The 25544-nt window shown below is 44.4% G+C and overlaps 1 protein-coding gene across 5 annotated transcripts in view; it reads right to left on the bottom strand.

Annotated features, from left to right (window-relative positions):
* The window catches only part of LOC139061367 (uncharacterized), a 409988-nt gene that overhangs the window by 136290 nt on the left and 248154 nt on the right, over positions 1-25544 (bottom strand). For all 5 annotated transcript variants that reach the window (XM_070541329.1, XM_070541330.1, XM_070541328.1 and 2 more), the window contains one exon: positions 1362-1418. In XM_070541329.1, coding sequence (XP_070397430.1) covers positions 1362-1418 — 57 coding nt within the window. The remainder of the gene's footprint in view (positions 1-1361; positions 1419-25544) is intronic.

The raw sequence follows: 25544 nt of genomic DNA, 5'->3' as shown, positions 1-25544 counted from the left end.
AAAATACGTGCGTGCTACGCTTATCCGAAATCGTGAGAGCGCCACTTGATGGCTACTAAAGTGTAATTCTCCTCAGCGAATCAATATCTAAGCTCGCAGGATAACAGCAGCGTACGCAGCACCAATTACCGTGAAATAGTCATATTTCAGCCACCCCTGCAGGTTAATAACGCACTGTTCGCGCTGCTAAGCACTATCTTTTGCATGAATCTGCGAATCTGCTCCCTAAACACGGCTGCACTCAGCTGATGCGTACGGAGCTTGGGCGCAGCTTAACACCGGAGGATGACAGGCGCGTACTACGAGTGGCACTTTACCTGTGCGAAACCGCGCTACGAGCCTCCTATGCCAAATGGAAGTTAGTATCATGAGGTCTAACGTCCTGAATGAGCACACGGAAAAAGAAAGAACTCAATTTCTAATATTACGTAATAAAAGACATTATGTGAAGGAGAAAGCAGCTTCCGCAATACTTTTCTTTTTAAGTATAAAGAAAGCATTTGCGGCAGGTCAGTTCTGTTCCGTATAACCCCGAGAACTGTTCCAGGCCACTGTTCTTTCTTTCAGAAGTATGTACGGGCCCAACCTCAGTAGCATGCGCCCAGCTCTCGCACGTTCCGGGACGGATCTCGAAGAAGGCCGCATCGTACAAGAAATACCGGCTGGCACGAATCCCCCGTCAACTACGAAGAATTTTGTACATTTCACAACGCGTCAAACTTCTCTGATTGTCACTACTCTCGACTCTTGGTGAAATTTGTTCTGTGTGGTATTTACAGTGTATAATGCACCACGATGTAGGCATCATACTGCTGTGCGTAGACAACAGGAACAATGCGGTGAATATTTGAACCTAACTTCAAAACTCTGTTCTCCGCGCACTAAGAAAGCTACGCCACGTAAATGTTCACCACATTTGTTCACAAGGGCTAGCAGAATCAATGAATATAGCAAAAAACTTTGGATGTCACAGCGGGAGCTAACATTAATTGATTCGCAAGGTTACAAATCACCTAATGCGAACCGGTGCTCATAGCATACAAACTCTGGATTCTGCTCTCATGCGACTCTGAAAATGTGTGCTGTATTCCATTTCTTGGTGGCCCCGTGCCGGAATGCACAGTCAGATGTTCAGAACACGAGTGTTTCAAACAAATGCATTCCTTTATTTAGATATCTCCATAGCAAGCACATAATAGAAGTAGAAAAAGTTGCACCCTGGAGATAATGTTTTGTAAGGTATCTATTGTAATAAGAAGGACTACTCAGGGTGCTTGACCTTTCTATCGCATCGTTTTCCCTTTTCCAGGTAGGAGCATGCTACAAAAAGCCTCATGCAGCAGGACAGGGACGATGCTTACCCGAACGCAATAGTTCCCCGCCGTCAAGTTTTCAAACAAGGCCACCACGGAGAGGTTCTGTGAAACAGTTTAGAAAAGCAGGTCAAGGTCTGACAGCGAAATTGTATTCAAAATTCTAGCTCCTCGGGTAACATCCATGCTAAAATGTAGTCGAAACCTAAATAAAGTAAATGTATTTTATTCTGTAAACTGATTCTTCGCACACTGGTGTAGCGTGACAGAACGTAGATTGTTAATCAACGTAGCTAATCAGCGTTTTTTTTTTCAATGTTCCTGCCAGTCCACTAGGGCAGCTATGGAAAAACGCTGTCTGCTTTGTAACTGTTGTTCCTTGTATAGATATTTATGTTCATTACCGTTCTCTCGACCTGTTTTGGTAAGATTTCATTGATTCGCATGAAAGATTGCTATTTTGGTGCAGTTTCCTAGCCTCTGGTGATACAGTCGTGGATCATAAGATTAACAAAGCGGCATACCTTATATATGCGGGTTTACCCTCTTGCACACAAAAAGCAAAAAAAAATGCACATTTAGCCATAGTTTGACGCTTACGTAATTCCAAAAATTCAAAATTTGCGAGGAATGGTTGTGTGACTAATGCTAATGTTATGTAGGAAACAGTTATGTGGGGAATATGCGCTGTACTGTTTATATTTATAATAAGTGAATCAGAATGTTTCTGGTGCCAAGATATCAGATTTGAAGGAAACTAACACTCAGTGGAACACACCAATTGTCCCCAGTGCACATACTCAGCGTACATGCCAAGCCGCCCCCTTGCCATATAAGTGTCGACTGCACTATCAGCGGGATTGGTCTGCAAATGCACTTCGGCCCACCCACCTGTTTGTAAGAAATTCACTGCACCAGGAGAACATCTCTTTCGTAATAGAAAGAAACTCGTGGGAAATTAATTAACCATCAGTACAAAGTTCTCGCACCTAGGTGCCGATTTTTTGGAAGCACATATAGGCTCATGCATATAAATAAAGGAAAGAAAAGAATGATCATCACAGCTATCTTTTTCTTCAAACAAGAGTGATATTCACAGGGATCGTTCGCTGGGCTACCTGGTAAAGCATCTTAATGCGGTTAACAACGCATACAGATGGTGACAGAGAGAAGAACAACAGGATCGCGGCGCTAAACTACAACTGGTACTTTATTGAAAGAAGCAACACCTATACAGTGTACCCTAGCTAACTTTAGCCAGAGTTTAAAAATATGCCACTGCCACGTGACTGGACATAACCAAAGTAATGTTGTTTGCCGTCGCTTGGAGATACTCAAATTATTTGTTTTGTAGCGGCAGCAGCATCGGCGTCGCATGAGAATTACGTAGACGCTCGCGTCTACACGAGGCACGAGCGGCTCGCACGCTCCGGCACAGGCTAGCGTTCCAAAAGGGGCGTTAAAAGAATGCTACGCTAAGAGAAGGAGCGTCGGTTTTTCCTCTCCTGCGAGAGCCCGATACTTTACCGGTCTACGTGGTCACTCGTCGCCACAGTTTGATGACCGCGGACGTGATACTGCCATACGCCCCTGTGGTAGATACGACCATGTACCAGACTTACGCTACGAGAGCTCAAGGCCAGAACCCTTCCGAGGAACGCGGTGAGCCCTCCTGCTCGGCCATCGCTGTCCGCCTCCCAAAGTACGGGGACCAGCATCATTCGGCGCAGTTTCTTCAGGCCGAATCGCAATTTTCAGTCGCTGTTATCCGCTCTCAAGCCTTAAAGTTTCATTACGCCGTTGTAGCGCTCTCGCCCGCAGCCATTGACAAAGTAGCAGATTTGTTGAACTCCCAATGGTCTGCCGCCGCCTATGACGATCTCAAGGTAGCCCTGCTACAGCGCAGAGCAGCTTCACAGCGTTCTCGCATCCAGCAATTTCTGTCCGCTGAAAAACTCGGCGACCAACGCCCTAGTCAACTTCTTCGCCGTATGAGGCAGCTGCTCGGAAATAGCTTGAGATCCATCGACGACGCGCTGTTGTGCAAATTGTTTTTGCAGTGACTCCCGGCTAACATGCCGATGTCCTCGCGACCGCCTCTACCATGGACCTTACCGGACTTGCCGCTTTGGCCGACAAAGTCATGGAAGTAGCCAGCCCAACTATCGCAGCCACGGCAACGTCTCCGGGTGACAATACAACCACCCTGCAAAATCTTCCCTGCTCTTCAGCAGCGCAATCTTCGCTCGACTCCTTGTGTGAGCGCCTTGAACGCATCATCTGTGGAGCGGAACATCGCCGCACATCTCGTCGCCCACGCAGCCGTGGTTCCAGCAAATCAAGACGCATGGGCATCCTCAATGGAACATTAACTACAACGTCTGGCCTTTGCTACTACCACCGACGTTCTGGAAACGACGCTCGTCAGTGTCGGCGTCCCTGTGCTTGGCAGGGAAACAGGCCGGCCGACCTCTAACGGCGACGAGTGGTCCGGCCCAACACACAAGTCGCCTTTCCTACATGACGGAAAGAGTTACGGGACAACGGTTCTTAGTCGAGACAGGAGTTGACGTCAGCATTCTCCCCGCCCACTACTCGGACTGGAAAGCGACACCCGTGTCGTTTTTGCAAGCCGTCAACGGCACCAGGATTCCAGTTTCCTCGTCACGCTCCGTCATGCTAAACCTTGGCCTTCGACGAGCGTTCCGCTGGATTTTCCTGATTACCGACGTCCGTCGTGCAGTCATTGGAGCAGACTTCTTGCACAACTACTGACTTTTTGTCGACGTCCAGCAACGCCGTCTCATCGACTCCGTGACCCAGCTATCCGTTCCCGGCGTCCCATCATCAGGTACATAGCCAATCGCACCTATTTCTGCCGTGTTGGACGAACCTTTCGCCGCGATTCTACGCGAGTTTCCCACTTTGACGAGCCTACCCAACTGGACGCAACCGGTGCAACATAACGTGTGCCATCACATCTTCACATCCGGCCCACCGGTCTATTTCCGGCCCCGGCGTTTGTCCCCGGAGAAGCTCAAGATCGCTCGCGCGGAGTTCGAACACATGCTGCAATTTGGCATCATCCGCCCTTCCTCCAGTAAGTGGGCATCACCACTTCACATGGTTCCTAAGAAGACGGGAGACTGGCGCCCATGCGGCGGTTACCGGGCACTAAGTAACTTCACAGTTCCTGATCGTTACCCTTTACCAAACATTCAGGACTGCACGGTAGCGTTGCACGGTGCGACGATCTTTTCTAAGATCGATCTCGTTCGCGCCTATCATCAACTACCGGTCGCTGAAGAAGACCTTCCCAAGACCGCCATCACCACACCCTTCGGTCTTTTCGAATTTCTCCGCATGCCTTTCGGTTTACGGAACGCGGGCCAATCCTTTCAACATTTCGTCGATTCTGTCACCCGAGGCTTGCCTTTCGTTAACGCATGCATTGACGACCTTCTCGTGGCAAGCTCTTCCGCAGAAGAACATCTTCCCCACTTGCGGTTGTTGTTTTCACGCCTTGCCAGTAAAGAAATTGTCATCGCCGCCGCCAAGACGGACTTCAGTCAAACCAAACTCGAGTTCCTCGGTCATATCGTTGACGCTAACGGCATTCGACCACTGCCGTCCGAGATTTGCGTCATCGAAAACGTTCCCTGACCTACCACACTCACCAAGCTTCGCCAATATCTCGGTTTTGTCAATTTCTACCGCCCATTAATTCCCAATTGCGCATGACTTCTGGCTCCGCTAGACGCTCTGCTGGTAAACACATGTAAACAATTGCTTCAGTGGATTGAAGAGGCCACCGACGCTTTCACAAGAGTCAATTCTGTCCTCACCGACGCCACGCTGCTTAGACACCCAAAGCCAGACGCGCCCACTGCCATCATGACGGCCGCTCCAAACACCGCCGTTGGTGCCGTTCTGCAGCAATTCATCGACAATGCGTGGCATTCACTCGCCTTTTTCTCCAAGAAACTGAAGCCTGCGCAGTCTCGCTACAGTGCGTTTGGCCGTCAATTTCTCGCCGTTTACCTGGCTATCAGACACTTTCGCCATTTCCTAGAAGGCCGTGCATTCACTGTCTTGACTGACCATAAGCCCCTTGTGAACGCAACGAAACGTTCGGTGTCCTGTTACTCGCCCCGTGAGATTGGACACCTTTCCCACATCTCCGAGTTTACAACAACATACCGCCACATCAAAGGCACCGACGACGTTCCAGCCGACGTTCTGAGTAGCGTCAATGCGATTTCCACGTTGACGTCGGAACCTGTCATCAGCGATGTCCATTTACTCGCCAGTCAACAGCACGACGACACCGAACATCGTACACTACGAAATTCGTCAACATCCCTGAAATTGAAGGACGTCATTATGATCCAGATGGTACATCCGTCACCTGTGACATTTCTAGGCCATACCTCGACCATACATTCCAGCCTCCCTTCGCAGACGTCTATTCGAAGCCGTGCGCAACCTGTCGCATCCTGGCATACGCGCGACACAGAAGCTTCTTTCCAGTAGTTTCGTTTGGCCACGGCTAAACGCGCAAGTTCGCGATTGGGTTCGCTGCTGTTTGTCGTGTCAACGCTCTAAGATCAAGCGTCACCCCATTCCGCCTGCCAAGTCTGTTCTTCCACTGGATGTTCGTTTTGACACCGCACACCTGGACCTCATCGGCCCTCTCCCTCCTTCGAAAGGTTACTGCTACATGCTGACATGCATCGACCGCTATACACGGTGGCCAGAAGCTACACCTATATCTGACATCTCAGCGCCTACTGTTGCAGCAGCTTTCGTGTCTACATGGATCGCAAGGTTCGGCTGCCCATCCACAATAATCAGCGATCGCAGTCGGCAGTTTGACTCAGCACTCTTCAACGGGCTACTTAAACTACTCGGAACGACACGTTTTCGCACGACTGCTTACCACCCGCAGTCCAATGGACTAGTTGAATCTTTTCACCCGCATCTCAAGGCCTCCCTCATGGCGCATGAATCGCCGGAGAAGTGGGCTCTACATTTGCCTCTAGTCTCACTTGGCATCAGCGCCGCACTCAAGAGCGACCTAGGCTGATCCTGTGCTGAGCTAGTCTAAGGCACTCACCTGCGCCTTCCTTGCGATTTCTTTGCCGCCGCCACCAAAACACCTATACCATCGCCTGCCGGCTAGGTTGCCGAACTGCAAGCTTTCTTCAGCCAGGTACACCCCGTGCCTACAAGTTCGCAAGAAGCAAAGTCTCCGTACGTTTCACCGCACTCACCTCTACTACCCACGTTTTCGTGCGTAACTGTGCCGTGCGGAAGCCTTTGCAGCCACACTACTCCGTGCCATATTGTGTTCTCGAGCGTCGTCCGACGTCTTTTGTCGTGAATGTCATCGGCCGATCAGCACGATTACTCTGGAACGTCTCAAACCTGCCTTCATTGAACCACCCGCGCCATCGGCTCCACCAATATGCGACGCAACCCTACTGCATCCTTCGCCGCTGCTTCCGCACGTGACACCAAAGACCAAACGCCAAGACACGCCGCCTCACGTGGACTTTCTATCGTTCGCCGAACTTTACTCCTCTCTAGGGGGGAAGCCCTCAGTAGCGGCTGCAGCATCGGCGTCGCATGAGAATTACGTAGACGCTCGCGTCTACACGAACACGAGCGGATTGCACGCTCCGGCGTGCAATCCGCGATGAATTGCGTTCCGAAAGGGGCATTAAATGAATGCTACGCTAAAAGAAGGAGCGTCGGTTTTTCCTCTCCTGCGAGAGCCCGAGAATTTACCGATCTACGTGATCGCTCGTCGCCACAGTTTCATTCCGCCTAATTAGATTATTAGTATCAATAAATAATCAACCTAGCAAATAATATATTTAGATAAAAAGTGTAAATGAGAAGATAGTAGAGCGACATGAAAAACTCCCGATACAGCTTTCCGTTAGTGCTGCGTAAAAGTGTATTTTCCGAGCGTGAAAGCAGCCCGCAAATGCACGCGCACAATTGCCGCGCGACTGGCCGCTCGTGGCGCTCGGCGCGTATCGCCTTCTTCTGGCCGGCTTCCTTGTTGCGCTGCACCAGTTTTAGAACGCAATATCAACTCGCCCTATCCTCAACTCTAAAGCCTACGTAACTGCCACTGCGGCTGAAATCAAACGTATCATTGTTGAATAAACGCCAAATTCCTGAAGATGACCATTGATAAAAACTGATTAACACACAAAAATAAATCATGCGCATTATAGAAAATATTACAACAAATATATATATATAGTGTTTTATTAGCATTCACCGCGGCTCAACTTGCTGCAACACCTACAAAAAGCAAAAGTTGCAGGGACCCTTAAGTCTCCCTATGCGCCTTGAATGCGAAAGCATTCTTAATTCTTCCGCGCAATACTTTTTTTTCTCTTGGTGCTCGTATTGGACAAAGTCAATTTTGAGGAAGGACCACGAAAATTTCTGTGGTGGGCCAAGTGAATTTTGGGAGTGGGCCAGGTCGGTTTTGAACGTAGGCCTACTCAATAATCGAATTGAGCTAAATCAATTTTCGGGGTGGGTAAACCAAATTTTAGGGATGTGTAAGGCCAATTTTGCGCTTCCGCGCGCCAGGTCAGTTTTGAACGTGAGTGACTAAAATTTTCGAATTCGGCGAAGACAATCTTGAGGGTAGGCCATGCAAATCTTGTGGTCGGGACAAATCAATTACGGGCCACGCCGGTCTTAAACGTGGGTCAACTCAATTTTGGAATTGCGCAAAGTCATTTTGCTTTGGGTATGGGCCACGGCGTCCGTCCGACGGCGTCGCTATTCACCCTTACAGCGCGAGCCGCAACAGGTCCAGCGCCGGGCACGGGACGTCATCACATGGTCACGAGGGTTTTCTTGCCATCGGATGGTAACGCCACACGTTCGCCGAATTTTCCACTTCGTGGGGTATATAAGGCTTTTGCCTTAAAAGTAGCTTCTATACCGTCGCGCAAAACGTACTAACAGACACGATAACTGGTCCCATTAGCTACCATGCTAACACCGAATACAAATGAGTTGTGTACAACACATAAGAAAATTTCTTTATTGTTTCCTTACGAGAGCTGTAGCGCTCACATCCTCGTAATTTCTCGAACACGATGAACAGCGGTAGTAGCGATCCATTAATTTCAGAAAAAATACACATTATAGCACACACCCACCTGTACCTTGTTATGATCTCGAAATAATGGATTCAATGTTTACGGACTGGATTGGTGTTAAAAAAACAAATTGGAAGATTTATTCTTCTTCTGCAGGTCCAGGTTTGATGAATTCAGAAATCCTGAAGTGCACAAGCGTCTCTTCGTCCATGATATTGTGTGAATCTTTACAGTGCTCAATCCTGCCCAGTAAGAGGTACTTAGGGCAACTGATTTCAATCCAGAAGTCAGGTAATCTCCAATTTCCCTAAACCATTCTTCCAAACTCTCTTACTAACACTCCAAGTAAGATCTCTGAACACATCATTTTTCCGCAGGCTTTTAACCTTATAGAATCAAACTCGTCTGCCACGGTTCTTTAAAAAAATCGATTTCTTGCGAAGCTCCATTCTTTTATTAACGACTTATGTACATGTCGATTCTGATTTCGATGCTAATTTCATTTTTATAAAAAATTCACCTTTTGCGGCTTTCCATGCCAAAACCACAATATGATTATAAAGCACGCAGTAATTAGGAACTGCGGAATAATTTGGTCTCCTGGGTTTCCTCAAGGTACACCCAGTGCATGGTACACGGACCTTCTTGCGCTGCGCTCGCAAGGAAATAAGGCGTACAAGGCAGGGATTTGACAATCGCCTTAGGGCTTAGCCAGGCACTGGCGAAGCTCCTACACCGCCACAACAGGTGACAACATTTTAACCCACTTTGATAAATGTATGAAAGCCTCTAACTCTACAGCTAGAATAGAACTGGCGTAACTTTCGAAGTTAATCAACAAGCGTAAGACAGCTGACATAAGTAAGTATAGTATGGATAGAACTGAACATGCTCTCGGGAACGTAGGAAGCCTAAAACCAGTAAAGAAGAGACTAGGAAATGGCAAGAATCAAATGTATGCGTTAAGAGACAAAGCCGGCAATATCATTACTAATATGGATGAGATATTTCAAGTGGCTGAGGAGTTCTATAGAGATTTATACAGTACCTGGGCAACCTCGACGATAATGGAAGAGAGAATAGACTAGAGGAATTCGAAATCCCCCAGGTAACGCCGGAGGAAGTAAAGAAAGCCTTGGGAGCTATGTAAAGGGGGAAGGCCACAGGGGAGGATCAGGTAACCGCAGATTTGTTAAAGGATGGTGGGCAGATTGTTCTAGAGAAACTGGCCACCCTGTACACGCAATGCATCATGACCTCGAGCGTACCGGAATCTTGCAAGAACGCTAAAATAATCCTAATCCACAAGAAAGGGGACGCCAAAGACTTGAAGAATTAAAGATCGATCAGCTCGGATCAGTACGGACAGTAAGCTGATCGTACTGTCCGTTGCGTACAAAATATTTACTAAGATAATCGCAAATAGAATCAGGAACACCTTAGACTTCTGTCAAGCAAAGGACCAGTCAGGATTCCGTAAAGGCTACTCAACCATAGACCATAATCACACTATCAATCAGGTGATAGAGAAATGTGCGGTATATAACCAACCCTTATATATAGCTTTCATTGATTACGAGAAAACGTTTGATTCTGTCGAAACCTCAGCAGTCATGGGGACTTTACGGAATCTGGGTGTAGGCGAACCGTATGTAAAAATGCTGAAATATATCTATAGAGGTTCCACAGCCACCACAGTCCTCCATAAAGAAAGCAACAAAATCCCAATAAAGAAGGCCTCAGGCAGGGAGATACGATCTCTCCAATGCTATTCACAGCGTGTTTACAGGAGGTATTCAGAGACCAGAAGAATTGGGGATAAAAGTTAATGGAGAATACCTTCGGTACTTGCGATGCGCTGGTGATATTGCCTTGCTTAGTAACTCAGGGGACCAATTGCAATGTATGCTCACTTACCTGGAGAAGCAAAGCAGAAGAGTGGGTCTAAAAATTAACCTGCAGAAAACTAAAGTAATATTTACCAGTCTCGGAAGACAACAGCAATTTACAATAGGTAGCGAGGCACTGGAAGTGGTAAGGGAATACATCTACTTAGGGCAGGTAGTGACGGCGGATCCGAATCATGAGGCGGAAATAATCAGAAGAATAAGAATGTGCTGGGGTGCGTTTGGCAGGCATTCTCACATCATGAACAGCAGGTTGCCATTATCCCTCAAGAGAAAACTATAATAGCTGGCTCTTACCAGTACTCACCTACGGGGCAGAAAGCTGGAGGCTTGCGAAAAGGGTTCTGCTTAAATTGAGGACGACACAACGAGCTATGAAAAGAAGAATGATGGCTGTAACGTTGAGGGATAAGAAAAGAGCAGATTGGGTAACGGGACAAACGTGAGTTAATGACATCTTAGTTGAAATCAAGAAAAATAAATGGGCATGGGCAGGACATGTAATGCGGAGGGAAGATCACCGATGGTCATTAAGGGTTACGGACTGGATTCCAAAGGAAGGGACGCGTAGCAGGGGGCGGCAGAAAGTTAGATGGGCGGATGAGATTAAGAAGTTTGCAGGGACGACATGGCCACCATTAGTACATGACCGGGGTTGGAGAAGTAAGGGAGAGGCCATTGCCCTGCAGTGGGCGTAACCAGGATGATAATGATGATGATGATGATGAAGCTTTGACACTATTTCTCACGATTTTCTCTGAATTTTAATGAGCAGCGCCTTCACCAAAATGTTCTTGAAGATAAATCTTTCAACAAGATGGTTTGCAGTACGTAGTAGCTAGCAATTCATTTTCATCTTGTTCACCTGAAACATCCAGGGTCTGTCCATGGGCTCCTGTTTTTTATTACTTTTTTAACTCACCCATCCGTTTTCACTTTTCCTTTAGTAAGCTATTTGCAGTCGGTTGCGTAATGTACCTCAATATTGCTAGTCTAGATGAATTTTGTAAACTACAAAGTGACCTTGCTCAAATTTCTAACTGGAGCATGAATTCCGATAGCAACAAATGCAAATATATGCAAGTATTTTGTCTTCTAAACCTAATACTAATTACTTCATTTCTTCATCAATAGTACCAGACTGCACTGTGTTCACTCGCACAAGTACATAGGGCTATCACCAATAGGCCGTCATGGAACGTAGACATCGGCCGCATAATTAACAGTACCACTTGCGAACCAATCTCTCGATGACTCGACATAATGCGTTAAGCATTGAATCAGCACGGCGGCACAACATATTGCCATCACTGAAACGAGTCACGTATGAGGCGTGCGCTGCAGCTGGGCTCCTCTTTCGCACTCCCCTAAGAACTGCCATCTGGCAGAGCCATCGCAAAGCCTGCGCGTGGCCTTCAAATGCGTGGCGCGCGTCCGAACGCTGAGAAACCGGGTCTCGCGCTTCTTTCTTCCCGTTATCCAATGGCGCTGCCGACAAGTCCGCTAGTGGCCTCCGAGATGAGCGCCGGTGCCTGCGAACAGTGCGAATTGTTCTATCGCTTGCCGCACACTCAGTGACGCAAGTTGGCGAGAGGCCCATTGAAGGCTGGCACATTCCTATTAAGGTTCATTCTCACCGGCCACTGACAGCGGTAGCGCGACCAGTTTGGTCGCAAGACGATCAGTCGCAAATAGTCGCAAATAGTCGCAAACAATCGCTCTGCTGGCAAAGCGACTACATTGGGCCAGCAGCTAACTGCTCGATTTTGCAGTCGCGCGACCCTGGTCGCAAAACTGCTAAACCAATAAGCGGCACAACGGAAGTGATCTCATCATGTGCTTTCATCCGCCATCCTCGAGCGTCGCGCCAAATGCAACGTCCTAGCCACCGCGATAATTAGCTACTATTTGACGCAGCGTATACAACTACTTGCACCCTCTGTTCAAAGACCTTAACAAGAAGCACCTCGCATGAACGGAGATTGGGAACAATGAATGAATGAATGGTTTATTTCATCATCAGTTCAGCATACATATCCAGTGGTACATTGGGAAGGGGTGGCGAAAAGGCATCTGAATGCCTGACAATGCGCCAATCCCCGCCCAGACCACGATATTGCACAACACTCAGCGTGTCACTCTGTAATGCATCAATGTAGTAAAAAAGGAAGAAGAAAAGAACAACTAAATTATTGCAGTACACTCAGCCTCTAATACATAATACATAAAAATATTATCTTTATGTAATACATCATGTAATACATAAATGCAGAGGAGAAAAAAAAGAACTAAGCTGTGGTTTTAATAAGTGAACTAGAACACAATTCACATAAACAGCTTATCGACAAGAAATTTTCATGGGTGAATTTTGAGGCACAATACAGTTCTGGAAGAAAGTATACAATAGAAGCAAGTCTTACACGGAAGAGAAAGAGAAAAAAATGTCATGTTTGAAGCGCCATTAGATAAGCATGTGTCTTTTTTTTTTAAATATTGCTACTGATCGGCTTTCATTCACTATGCTCATGGCCGTCATGTAAGAGTTTAGAAATGACGGAATAAGGTGCGTAAATATTTGCTTGCCGTAGTTGGTTCGAATCCCTTCACTGAAATAGGTGGTTTTCCTAAGGTTATACGTATGTGTTTCCCGGGAGTAGGTATCCTGAAATATATCCGGAAAAAACTTGTTCAGCACCTCCCGCAAGTACCTCAACCGAAAGCACTGTACTTTCGTATTTGGTGCTACATGTGGAGCAGTCATTTAGTTCGCGCGTTGTCAATGAAAAAAAATGACGCTATACTTAGGTCACGATTTCGTAGCGGTAGCTTTTCCAATGCTAATGTCTTGCCGCTTTTGAAGCATCCGTGTGTGGTGAGATCGACGTTGTTCTCCGGGCGGAGAGTCTCGTCCGAAAAAGCAACGCAACAAAACCACGGCCCAATGCTTGACTGCATGATCCACGGTTGTTTATTTTGAGAGTACACACGACCTTCCTGCAAGCCGTGCCTCTATCTGTTAGCAACATCTTTACAAACATTCGCAGTTACGTGCACGTCTAGCGTGTCGTATGTGACGCAGCACCCCCCCCCCTCCAACGTCTTTTTCCCGTATTAATGGAATTTAGCGGCGCAAAAATTACATAGAAAGTTTATCAGTGCGCATGAGTTGTCCGGAACTTAGCTTGAACGATGGAGCCTCGTGGATAGCACAAGCAAGGCGCGTTTATTAGTGAAAGAAACAGCATGGTAAAGCGCTGTTTACACTGGCGTATCGCACGCTTTTTTCAAAAAAGTTCCAGAGGTGGCACAGCTAGGTATATTGTCTACGTTTTCCGGATTTACGTAACCATTGTGTAAAATATAAAGCATTTCAGCTACTGCACTACAGTCACAGAAACAGACAGAGGAGGCTCCTTTATAGCAGATTTTATGTCATGCGATCTCATGCTGCTTTCCATGTACAATACCTTACTTATGTTGCAGGAACCCTTGCAGAGAAAAAAAAAACGAACTTAAAAAGCTAAAATACATCTTTAAGCGAAAGCAGCAAGAGGTGCGCGACAAGCAGCGCTGCGGTGCAGGGGCGCTTGATGTCCGCACCATCAAATGGAGTCCGCACTTCGAAGCCATGCTGGAGGTGACGTTTACTTTGCTTTCCCAGTGAAACACATCATTTTCGTGCCTGCAAACAGGCAGGAAAGTTTCACAGGAAATGTACATGCTCAGCATTTAGTACACTGTAAAAAATTTCCGTAATTTTACGGAGGATTTCTGTCATTATACGGAGAACTGCAGATAAAAATACGGAAAGTATGTCATATTTCAAAAATACGGCAAAATCTGCCGTTAATATACGGAAAGTGCTCTCCGTATTCAGCTTTACGGACATTTTCACTGTAATCATATAACGGCTATACACTGTTTTGGACGAAACAGAGAGAATTCCGTATTTTTGTTATGTGAACATCCGTATATTGTGAGAAAATTTAAGCTGTCTGAATGAGCGCTCGTACTCATAAAGTTTCAGCTAACAATACTTTATTGAACACGCAAACTGTACGCATTATGAAGATGCGGACAAAATGTGAGAGCTAGCCTTCTACCAAAAGCTGCAATAACAGATCGTATAAATATATATACGCATCTTCTATTCCGGTCGCAGTTTGCCGCGCATATGGGCTTAGTAACGCTGATCATATTCGCAAATATATGCGTGTTCTCGCAATGTTCTCAAATTAAGCGCTTCGTAGTTAATAACACAGCATATATGTTTAAGTGAATGAAGAGCCAGGGACATACGTGCATACGTAAACAAGCTTGCGGCACTCAGGTGCTGGTGCACTGGGAATTACATTGGTGCTCTATACGCCAAAAATTGTGCGCACTCTAAATCAGTACCGAAACGCAGGGAGTGCTATAATGACCCTAACTGCGTTTACATTTTGCAACAAATGGTCTCGAAGGGGACTGGCGGCCAATAGATCCAAGTACAACGGTCGGAGGAAATTTTCGAATGCGGCAAGCAATTAACCCAAGTGTCAAAGGGCACTGCTGAACTGCAATGTAGTTGGTTGAACTCATTCCCATGATATTTACAAAGTATCTCGTCTCTGACAATAGCTGCCCATTCATTGAGGCAAATCTTTTACGCATAATCTTCACTGTTCATGTGCTAATTCTTGCGATAAGATGTAAGCGCAAACATTTGGCGCTTCATCTTGAAACAAGACCGGTAAGCGCGCTCGTTCTTGTACGGTAGAATAAAGAACGCGAACATGCACTGGCATGTGTGTAAACTACTGGAAGGTGACTGAAGATGAAGGACCTATTACCGTGCTAGTACTGTGTATACTGTCAAAAAGAAGAAAAAAATAATACGGAAAGAAAGAATGCCCAGTGCCGAGATGTAACGATTCAAGCTTTATTTCTTTTTGACCTAGGATGCAACACCATTAGTTCGATGTGCTTTATGCATGGGTAATGTTATGACACAACTCATTATTTACCCGTTCATTACATGCACCAACCAGCCCAAATTATCCCTGTACTAGAGCTTATGGACGCATCGCAGTGCACTGCTTTGCATTTCATTGTAGCACAGGGGTTTGCTATCGCCAGTAGCGAATGCTTTGGTTGACCTCTCTGCCTTTCTGCTTTTTGAATTCTCTCTCCCTTTGTATAAAACGCACTAACTTGTGGGAGAGAAAGCGTTTTCCTACTTTAGAATTCAATTAATTGTCAAGCAATTGTTTTGCAGTTCCAGTAACTAAAGCAGAAATGCGAAAACGAAACCGAATCTGTTCTGTTCTCCGCGCTCACAGAGTGCGGCACCAGGGGGCAGCGCGCGCTGCGCGGCCGTTAGGAGTTGCTGACGGAGGTGCATATGTGTAGTCAGCCGGCATTTTTCGAGTTGTGTTGTAAATGTTGTTAATTCGCCGTAAATATCTCTTGATTTGTGCTCGAGAGTGGAGCAAGACCCCAAGGAAGAGAGATTGACTCATCGGGAGCGAAGAACAGAAACGATGGATGGTAACGCTGCTTGGGTCTCGGCACGTTCGAATTGGCAAAGTTCCGAATTTGTCGCTGTGTTGTGTACGCTTCTGCGCTCGTCATTTGCCGTCATCGCGCGGAGATATTTGCGCTGGATGTCTTTCACTTCGTGTACAAAACTCTGCACGCTGCGGCATCGAAGAAGTTGTCCTGTGTTTGGGTGCACGTATGCGCTTGTACACGGATGGCCTGCTTGCTCTCAACGGGTGTTCAACAGTCTACGCGCGCTCGTAACTTGCTCATGAGGTAAGCCCATTTTAATCTTATTCGGTTTCCATAACGTAGGTGTTAAGATGATGTGTGGTAAGCCGGTGTCGCGAACAGAAATATTGTTTCAAAAGACCACTATGCAACGTCTTAGGGCAAAAATGACGCATGAATGGGGAAAGGGATCACCCTATCTTTTCAGATCGATTCCAGTCGTAGCGCGATTGGCTCGATCGAAATTTCCGTGAGGTACTTCTAACCTTTTGTTCACTCGCGTTAAAAGCGTAGAATAAAACTGCGTTCAGTTGAGCTCTTGTATTGACGCTTGTATTGGCTTGAGAGCATACTGTATCCGATACACGAACTTCTGTTAAAATACGGAAATAAACGTTCGAGGCAATAGCAGTCGCTCACTACCTGTGATCGTTACTTTCTTGCTTGGGTGCACGTTTTAATTGTGACCAGAAAAAAAAGTTCTTTGCTCTGGCTGCCCTGCTGTGTTTCCTCGGTGCAACTTTTTGCGGTGCAGCAAGACGTGTTGCTTCGAATGATGTCTGGGCAGTCAAGGCATTCGTGTCAGTAAGCAAGCAGTAAACGGGGTATCAGTGCGAAAAAATTTGGACATACAAGAGAAGCGAATGGTATCATCATAGACTCTTTTATTTGACGAATAATTCAGTTGTATTACTAAAGCGGAGAGTGGATATGCATGAAAGCCAGATTGTATTGATACTCAGCAAAAACAAGGTAACTTATCATTACTAATCAATCCTTTTCTTTTACTGAAAGGCAAGTTGCTGTTGTGCTGGAGCTGAGAAGAGGTCTGCCGCCTGCAATGGGTCCATCTCTCTCAAGTTATTGCAGTATTGTAGCTCACAAGGTGAGTGGATTTTTTTTTCTCATAGCTGTTTGCCACCTGAATCATGACCATTTACTTAGCTGTGTAGGTGATCACTGTTAGTGACATTGGAGTGCTGGTGGACCAGCACTCCTTTATGATTGCAACGCATATGACAGAGTGCAGCTCTGGCAGTATGCAAAGGTGTTAATCTATAAGCCAAATTAGGTTCTTTGAGGTAATATGTTAATATATTGATGACATTGGATTGTGGTCTAGCAGGCAAAAATGCTAAACAAAAAGAAATTTTAATTTGCACTTGGTAAGATGTGCAAGCAATTCAGGCTGTTATACATGAAATGGGACATTTGTAGATGTCTTCTACAGTGCTGCAGTCCTGAATTGCTTCAGAGTTGAGTGATACCACTATAATTTCTCTGTAGAGCATGCAGCACAGTTTAGCATTGGGGGAGGCTGGCATCAACAGGCGTCTACTTACTGTGAAGTTCAAGTGAGGTGTTACTGTTAGGGTGACTATATATAATTTATGGTTTAATTCTAATCTTGTGTCAGGCAGACATAGTTTACCCACTTGGTTAAACAATAGAGATGTAATATCTATGTATACAAGTATCACCCATTCATTTATGCCATTTAGACAATGGCAGAAATGCGTTGGTAATACTTGTGTACATGGACAATACATCACTATTGTTTAACCAAGCGGTGCCCCTGCATGCTAAATTTTACAGGGCTATTATTAAGTAATGTCAGCTTTTGTTGTAACATTAGGGCACCTTTTATATTATTACAGATTACCACCATTGTGCACCATCATAGTGTGATATTTACACTAAATGTATTTGACTTTGCTATAAAACCCTGCACAGCGGTGCATCATGAAATTTTTTTTTATAGTTTCTGGCCTCAGAATGCACTTCACGTTATATTCTTGTTTGCAACAAGACTATAATGCAGGTTTCTCTCCTTAGGTTTTGTGGCACTTCAAACTGCGGCGAGCTAAACCACTGGGCAGCAATACTGGAATCGCTACTGCGTGTGGAGCTGTCTTCAAACACACACAAGGAATACATCATTGCTTTTTTGGCACAAAACAACGTACACAAGAAAGACGACAGAACAAGGCGCTACTCTCAACTGACATCACTTTATTGCGTCCCTCCTTTGTAGACAGCAGAATCTAGAATTACATGCGCTGTGAACACCATGTGCAGGAACCACCAACATCTGATCAAAAAAGCACATTCATGCGAATGAATAAAAAAAAACATATTGAGCACTGTACCAGGTTAAAGAAAGCACACTAATGCACTGTGACCCCAATGACTGTATGAAGAAAACTTCCGATAACTCTCTGGCGGTGGTATCACGGCTCTTTTTCAAAATCATTGTATCACGAAACATTGCGAACATAAGCGATCCATACCAACAGGCACAGGTTCCCATTTGGCTCAGCATTGTAAAATATGGAAGTGCAAAGCCATGTTTTGTGATACTACGATTTTGAAAAAGTGCTGTGATACCACCGCCCGAGAGTGATCGGAAGGTTTCTTCATACAGTCATTGGGGTCACAGTGCATTAGTGTGCCTTCTTTAACCTTGTGCAGTGCTCAATATGGTTTTTTGGATCCCGTCGCATGAGTACGCTCTTGTGATTGGTTGTTGGTGGTCTCTGCACATGGTGCTCACTGCGCATGTTCTTCTAGATTCTACTATTTATAAAGGAGCGACGCAATAAAGTGATGTCAGTTGAGTGTAGCGCCTTGTGCCGGTCGTCTTTCTTGTGTCCATTGTTTTGCGCTTAACAAAGTATTTATGGATTCACACCAACTAGCCTGCCAACACATTGTGTTGCGGGCACTTCTGAAGTACTGTCTGTCCAATAACCTTGGTGGCATGGAAGCGCCGTCCACTTCTATGCGTTGCTTTCTGTTTCATTGTGGCATCACATCACATTATAATCATAATGTGTATGTACTTTTTCCAAGAGACCCATATTCCTATCCTTTTGTTATATTTGCTGTCGCATTATTTATGTGCAAATGACCAGTGCTCCAAGCTCGATTTTATCGCAAAGTAAACTACTGGTACGTAAACAGTTCTGTATATCAGAAAACCAAAGCTGAACTGCCGCGCAGTACCAAGCGGCAACCTTAGTGCAGTGTCAAGTAGTCAGATTTTATTGGTCATGCAGAGGTGCACAGGATAGCTCTTTATTACTTGCTGAATAATTAAGCTGTGTGAAAACTGAGTATTTATGTAGCTTCAACCACATGCTATTGGCCATTGCTCCTGCCCTCATCAAATGTGGAAGATTATCACGGCATTTCCTATTCTCTTTTTCCTTATTACAGTGGGATTACTGCATGCGTAAGTAGGAAACGGATCACATAGGCAATCAAAAGCCAACAATGTGTAAACTTGGAACATCGTACAGTTTGATGACCCAGAATAAGCAGAAATACACCATAAATGATTGACAATTAACTTTTACTTGACACAGGGCTAGAGCATACAGTAAGCATACTGTATGCTCATACAGTGTCACATCAATTTCAATTTTAGGGTAGCTTTACAGTGTACGCTTCTATTGTTGCATTCTGTCAGAGGAATGGTAATTTTTCGCATGTATAGCAACTAGACTGTCTATATACAGTAGTAAAAATGTGTTAACTGTATTTTTTAATCATTTGATAGAATGTGTAGAACAATAAAGGCATACAATCAACGCACAGTGATGTGACTTTCTCTGCACATGTTGCAGGTTAAAAAAAACTATGGTGGAAGCTGTTGCCAAGGTTCCGGCCAGAAAAGACAGCCAGTATAAAAGGGTCCACGCCACTGATCTCTACTACAGGGGATGAACAGCACATCGAGCGCCCTCGACTAAAGCCGGCCTTGTCCCGGAAGTTGGTGCTTCACAACTTTGCGGCACCACTTTGTTGCACGGGTGTGTGGCATTTCTTCCCCTAACATTCCTGCCTGATGTGCCATAAACTACACAAGCAGTGTTTCGAGGTGTCCAGAATTTCTCCATTGTAGTGTATACAGTGTCGCTAACATAAGAGGCGTGCAATGGAAACACTGGTAAATCAGAAAAAACTTGATGTAAGAGAACACTATCGTATACGGGTTCAGATTGTCATAAAAGCGCTTGCCAGACATGTAGAGACCTCCTAAAATGTGAAAAACCACGAAGAAAAGTTTTTCGGCAGCAATATTATCTGATCGCACGCACTAGTTAGTCCACCATATGCCCTGCTTCCAGGACAAGCGACTGCATGACATCGCATTTCCACTGGCTACACCTGCATCCGGTGCGGTATGCTGCATCCAGCGAAACATGTTAGAAATCAGTGGTGCACAGTGTTTTCTGTCCCCTTTCTCGACGCCTACTGAACACATGTTAAACTGTTTCCAAAGCAGAAAAAGAGAGGGAAAGGGCTCTGAACACATTGCATTTTAAAGTGGCTGGTACTGGGTAACGCAAGTACTGTGGCATAATAGATTTGCACCAGGCAACCTGGGCGCCCAAAAAGGCTGCTGTTTACTTGCAAATGGCCAACGTATTGCGAGCATGTTAAGTTCTTTTTTTATTCTCATCGCCTATTTAGCTAGCGGATACAGCTTTCACAACTGAAGAAGCCTTGGAAGCATGAATCATTTCACAAAACCAGCTTCAATATATCGTGTCTGCATCACAATTTCATGGCTGTATGAGTGACCCCTCTGGTTAACATGTAAGAGAGTTCATGATGTTTGCCATGCATTATCCACTTTATTTACAGGTCAACCCTATCTTGAGATTTAAGCTGATGTTGCATTTAGAGAAATTATGGCCGAGAGCCATCTTTTGAGAATACAGATTGAGCTTGACAGATTAAACGCCAGAACAAGTCGTTGAGGATTTCAGATCAAGAATCTTCAAAGGCCAGTTCATTTAGTGGTGTTAATATTCTGCTCGAAGTTGTTGATTGTTAAGTTCATATGGTGCCCAAGCATTGCGGTAACAACTTCACTTGGAGTACATAGCAAGGGTGTATTCAATGTAAGCTGCTGGCTTTTTTCTGTGTTTTCAAAAACTGGTTTCTTGTTCAATTTGAATTTTCAAATTTTGCATTGTTTATTCGGTGTTGTGTCCTGTTTCCTTTTCCTGCAGCTTCTTAGTTAAGCATCTGAATAGTGAACTCAACTTGACCTTTTGCTTGATTGTCTAGATTGCATACCCTCGATGCAAAACAATTTCACTTCAAAACTGCTTGTACCATACTGAAAGAATAACTTGAAGCAGCCATAGCCACCAATAACACGCAAGAGATGATTATGAAAATTTTAATATTGTTTTTTGATCTACAGGGTGGCTTAACTATCATGCACCAAGATTTAGAAATATGTAAATGCGATGTAACTAGACAAAATGAAGGTAATGTTTGTCATCGCTTGAATATACTCTGATTATTTTGTGCATTCTGCCTAATTACATAATTCTTAATTAGTTATTAAATATCTCAAATAATTAAATGAAATGTGTCAATCAAAAGTTGTAGAGCAATATGAAAGCCTCCTGATACACTTTTTTGTTACTGTTACTCATTGTGTGCTACATAAAAGTGTTTTTCCAAGGAATAAGCCTGCGAATACACATAAAGTGTCTTGAGTGGCCAGTCATGTGTCAGTTTTGTGGTGCAAAGCCACGAATACAACTTAAATGAGTTCTTTTAAGAAAAAGACTTAGCTCAGCAAATTATTTTTCTTTGTGCAGCCTGTGGAGACAAGGTTTCTTAGACATGGCCATGGCCCTCAAGGAAGATGCCGAGGCCACAGGCAGTTCCTCCAGTGACCGTGAAAAGGTCCCCTGGGGCACAAGTCTGGTTTCGCACCCCCACCTTTCTCCTGCAGCTTTTCTGTCTACTTAGCTAACCAGGTGGGTCAATGATGGCAAAGGGAAAAAAGAATCAACAGCATCAAACACAGAACTTGCTCAAGCTCAATGCATTTTTGGTGTGAAGTTTTTCCCTTATCATTTATCAAAAACGGGTAATGGTCTTCGTACGGACACCTCTTTCCCACAGAGAAGTAGCAGTAAAAAAAAGCAGCTTATGAAGGCTTGAATATTAGCTAGGATGATGTGGCATAGATAGGATAATGATTATGAATGTTTCTAATGAAGGTAGTGGTAGTAGAGTGAATAATCATAGTTTATATATACATTAAAAGACATTTCGTTCCAATGCCAGAATTTTAAATCATCCCAAATAATTCTTGTGTTTGATAGTCTATGCACATTGAGTGACAGTGCTTCTTGATGCTTGCTTCTTGCTGACATCATTCTTATGCTGCATAATTCACCTGTTATAAGTTCCCTATTTCTCCCGTTCAAGCAACTTTACATTCATCATAAGAAACCTCGTACATGAGTTCCAGAAACTTGCTGATGAGATTAGGGGGCGGCGTGTACTCCAGGCTTAGATATGCATTCAAGAGCCTCATATCTTGCAAATGTTAGAAATACTCCTGCTAAGCAAGTTCTTGGTGTCATACAAGGTTATTTGCAAATACGAATTTGCCTAAATTTAGAAAACAGTCAATCTAAAACATGTCAAGCGATATCGCTGACGATACACACACATTCCAACTGAACTAAATACAAATAAATATAGCACCAAATGCAGAATCATTGGCATGATGCCATTCTTTCAGTGCAATAAAATCTGTCCTGCGTTGTAAATCTGGAATCCTTTATAATCCAGACTACTAAATACTTATGAGGGTTGGGAGGTAAAATATGCATGTATTTATTCCTCATTTTTTTACTTTAAGACCCGATAATGCTTAAACAGCAGTGAAAGAACTGAGATCACAGTACCTAATACTTTATATTGCTCCAGAAATCCGTTTCTCTGCCGATCGCAGCATTCGACACTAACAAGAAGGCACATAACACTTAGGTTGGTGCTGTTCACTTTGATTGTTTGGGAACGAAACCCATAATGTACATGTTATGGCCCTACGTGTCATTACGTTTGAACAACAAAAAGTTAGGGGGTTTGCATTTTGCAAAACTGCATGGAGGTTTTTACTGTGTGCAATTAAAATTAGGAACCTTCCCAGCTCATACTAAATGCATTCTCTAAAGCTTTAGGTTATACAGGTGCACTACTTTACACAGAACACACTCTTTTTCCTCGTCACGGCTCACACTCTTAGGCAGAGTTACACCCTTTGAAGTGCCCCTTCTTCCGCACAACGATAATTGTCATCTGCCTTTATGCATTTCCTTTCTTTAACACTGCGAGCCCTGTGCTTTCCAGTAACGAACGGCATGCGCGTTATCAGCATGATAGCATTCCCGACAGCAAAGTAGCGGGCGTGGCGTTTTCAAGAAAGGAAACGCATCAAGGCATATAACGATTATTGTTGTGTGGCAGAAGGGACACTCCAAAGGGTGTAACTTTGCCTAAGAGTGCAGGTGGTGATTCAGATTCTTCAAAGGTGTTTCATTGTATGGGATGGCACATCGCGCTTCACTTATTTGCAGAATATTGCATTCCAATTGTGTCATATGAGATAAATCCATTAGAGAGCTTTAGCTTGCCCTAAATTTATTACAGCTGTGTACTGGTAAACTGGCCGCAGCTTGCAGTGCTTGTGGAAAAACAATTGTAACTGCCATATTATATGTAACTCCTAGTCCTCAGGCATCGGCAGCAGCAATGGTTAGGGTACACTTGTTTCTTCTATTCTAGGGTATGCATCCCCCACCAGAAAGTAGTTTTTTTCGTCTTCCTCTTCTACCATATTGGAATGTGTAATGGGGTGCAATTTGTAGGGTATACTCTTGCACAAACTTCATGAGCATTTATTCTTGTCTGTGCCACAGATCATTGTTGCTACCACTGTAAAAGCAGGGTGCCTGTTTACAGCACCCGTAGGGAACAATCTGTGAATCTTTAACGAACAGTAAGGATAATGAATAATCGAATAATTTTTAGTAATTTTCAACAAATTTAGCACTCTTTGCTTTCCACTACGGTGTTTTTCAACCTCTAATGTTGGCACAAGGTTTGACTGCAGGATGTCATTTTGTGTGAAAGAGTGCACTTGTGCGCATAACACCTCATCGTAAAGATTCTGCTGCACAGAATGTCATTAGCTTTCGTATGCATTGGTCACTATCTCACAAACCGGTTGCTCCTTTGTAAGTTGGAATGTAGCATTTATGTAAAGCACATTTGATGTTCTAACAAAAAGCATTGTGCCCTCTTATCCCCTAATTCTCCTCACTTGATGCCTAGTCTTCTAATAGCATGGTTGACACCATGAGAGTCAATGTGGTGAATAATTGTGTCTGGTGGGGTAGGGGGTGTACGTTAACTTAAGCAACTTTTCCAGACGACTTGAATCAGTATTGTGGAATGCTGGTTTTTTTTTCAATCACTGTTACCAAGTTTCACTTTGGTTGTGGCAACAAGTATAATGTAGTTCGCTAGCATTCCTGCCAACACATATAATGTGCAGGCATCTGTGTTGAAAAAAAGACCAGCTAATGGTTTGCCAAGAGCTAAGGTCCATTTAGACCATTAAATTTTGAACTTACACCGGTGGAAATAACTGGTGAATGAAAGCACACCCAGAACTGGCCATAATATTTTCTTCTATATAACACTGCTGAAACTTTGAACTGCATTTGAACTGGCTTGTTTAAAAAATGACCCATTTCCTTGTTCAAGCAAGACAAAGGTTCCACAGGAAGACAGAAACTTGAAGCTGTCAACAGCAGCATGAATATAAACAGCGTTCGACGTTTTGCAATCTTGCACCTGGTTATATTATCCATCCCATTTTTTTTTTCCACAGGCTGTTCTTTACTGTTTTATGGTCATACCCAGTTTAATTTTAATGTCCCTATTTTTTAATATTTGGTTAATATATCTTTTCTTCATCGGCTTTCAACCAAATATATATTCATAATGCGCCTTCATTTACCACTTGCAGTGATCTTAACCAGATGCATCTTGATACAAAATTTATTTTCCTTAATTCTTCGTTTTCCTTTTCCAAAAGTGCAAACTGTTTTTCTTGATACCTATTTTGTCTTCTGGGAATATTAGGGCTACTGGATTAATGACTGCTTACATGGGTACATCGTTCTCTGTTTTGGTCACCCCTACTCTTGGCAAGTACTGACAGCATCGCTCATACCCGCTCCATCACAATCACCACTGCTAAGCACACCCTTCCTTCCTTTATTTTAACACTTTGGCTTCTCTTGACCTATTATATGCACCAGTTACTTCTCCCCCAATGAGGCTAGGGGCCAGTGAGATATGCAAAATCCAAAACAACACAACCAAGGAAAACATTTGCTACCCTAATGACAAGCACCTATGTCGAAATGTTGGCTACAGCAACATCCCTTGTTCCAACAATGTTGATCTACTTACATGTTTTTCTAACACCGAAGTTACTGCTTTGTCGTGTTCTGTGATTATACTTTTTTGCCGCTTTCTTTAGGATGGATATTCACGAATACTATTTGTTTCTCCTAACAGCAGCAAGTTTATCCTTGCAA

The sequence above is a fragment of the Dermacentor albipictus genome, chromosome 6, assembly GCF_038994185.2.
Source record: "Dermacentor albipictus isolate Rhodes 1998 colony chromosome 6, USDA_Dalb.pri_finalv2, whole genome shotgun sequence".
NCBI lineage: Eukaryota > Metazoa > Arthropoda > Arachnida > Ixodida > Ixodidae > Dermacentor > Dermacentor albipictus.
The sequence above is the reverse complement of the archived record's forward strand: the minus strand, read 5'-3'. Positions and strand labels throughout refer to the sequence as shown.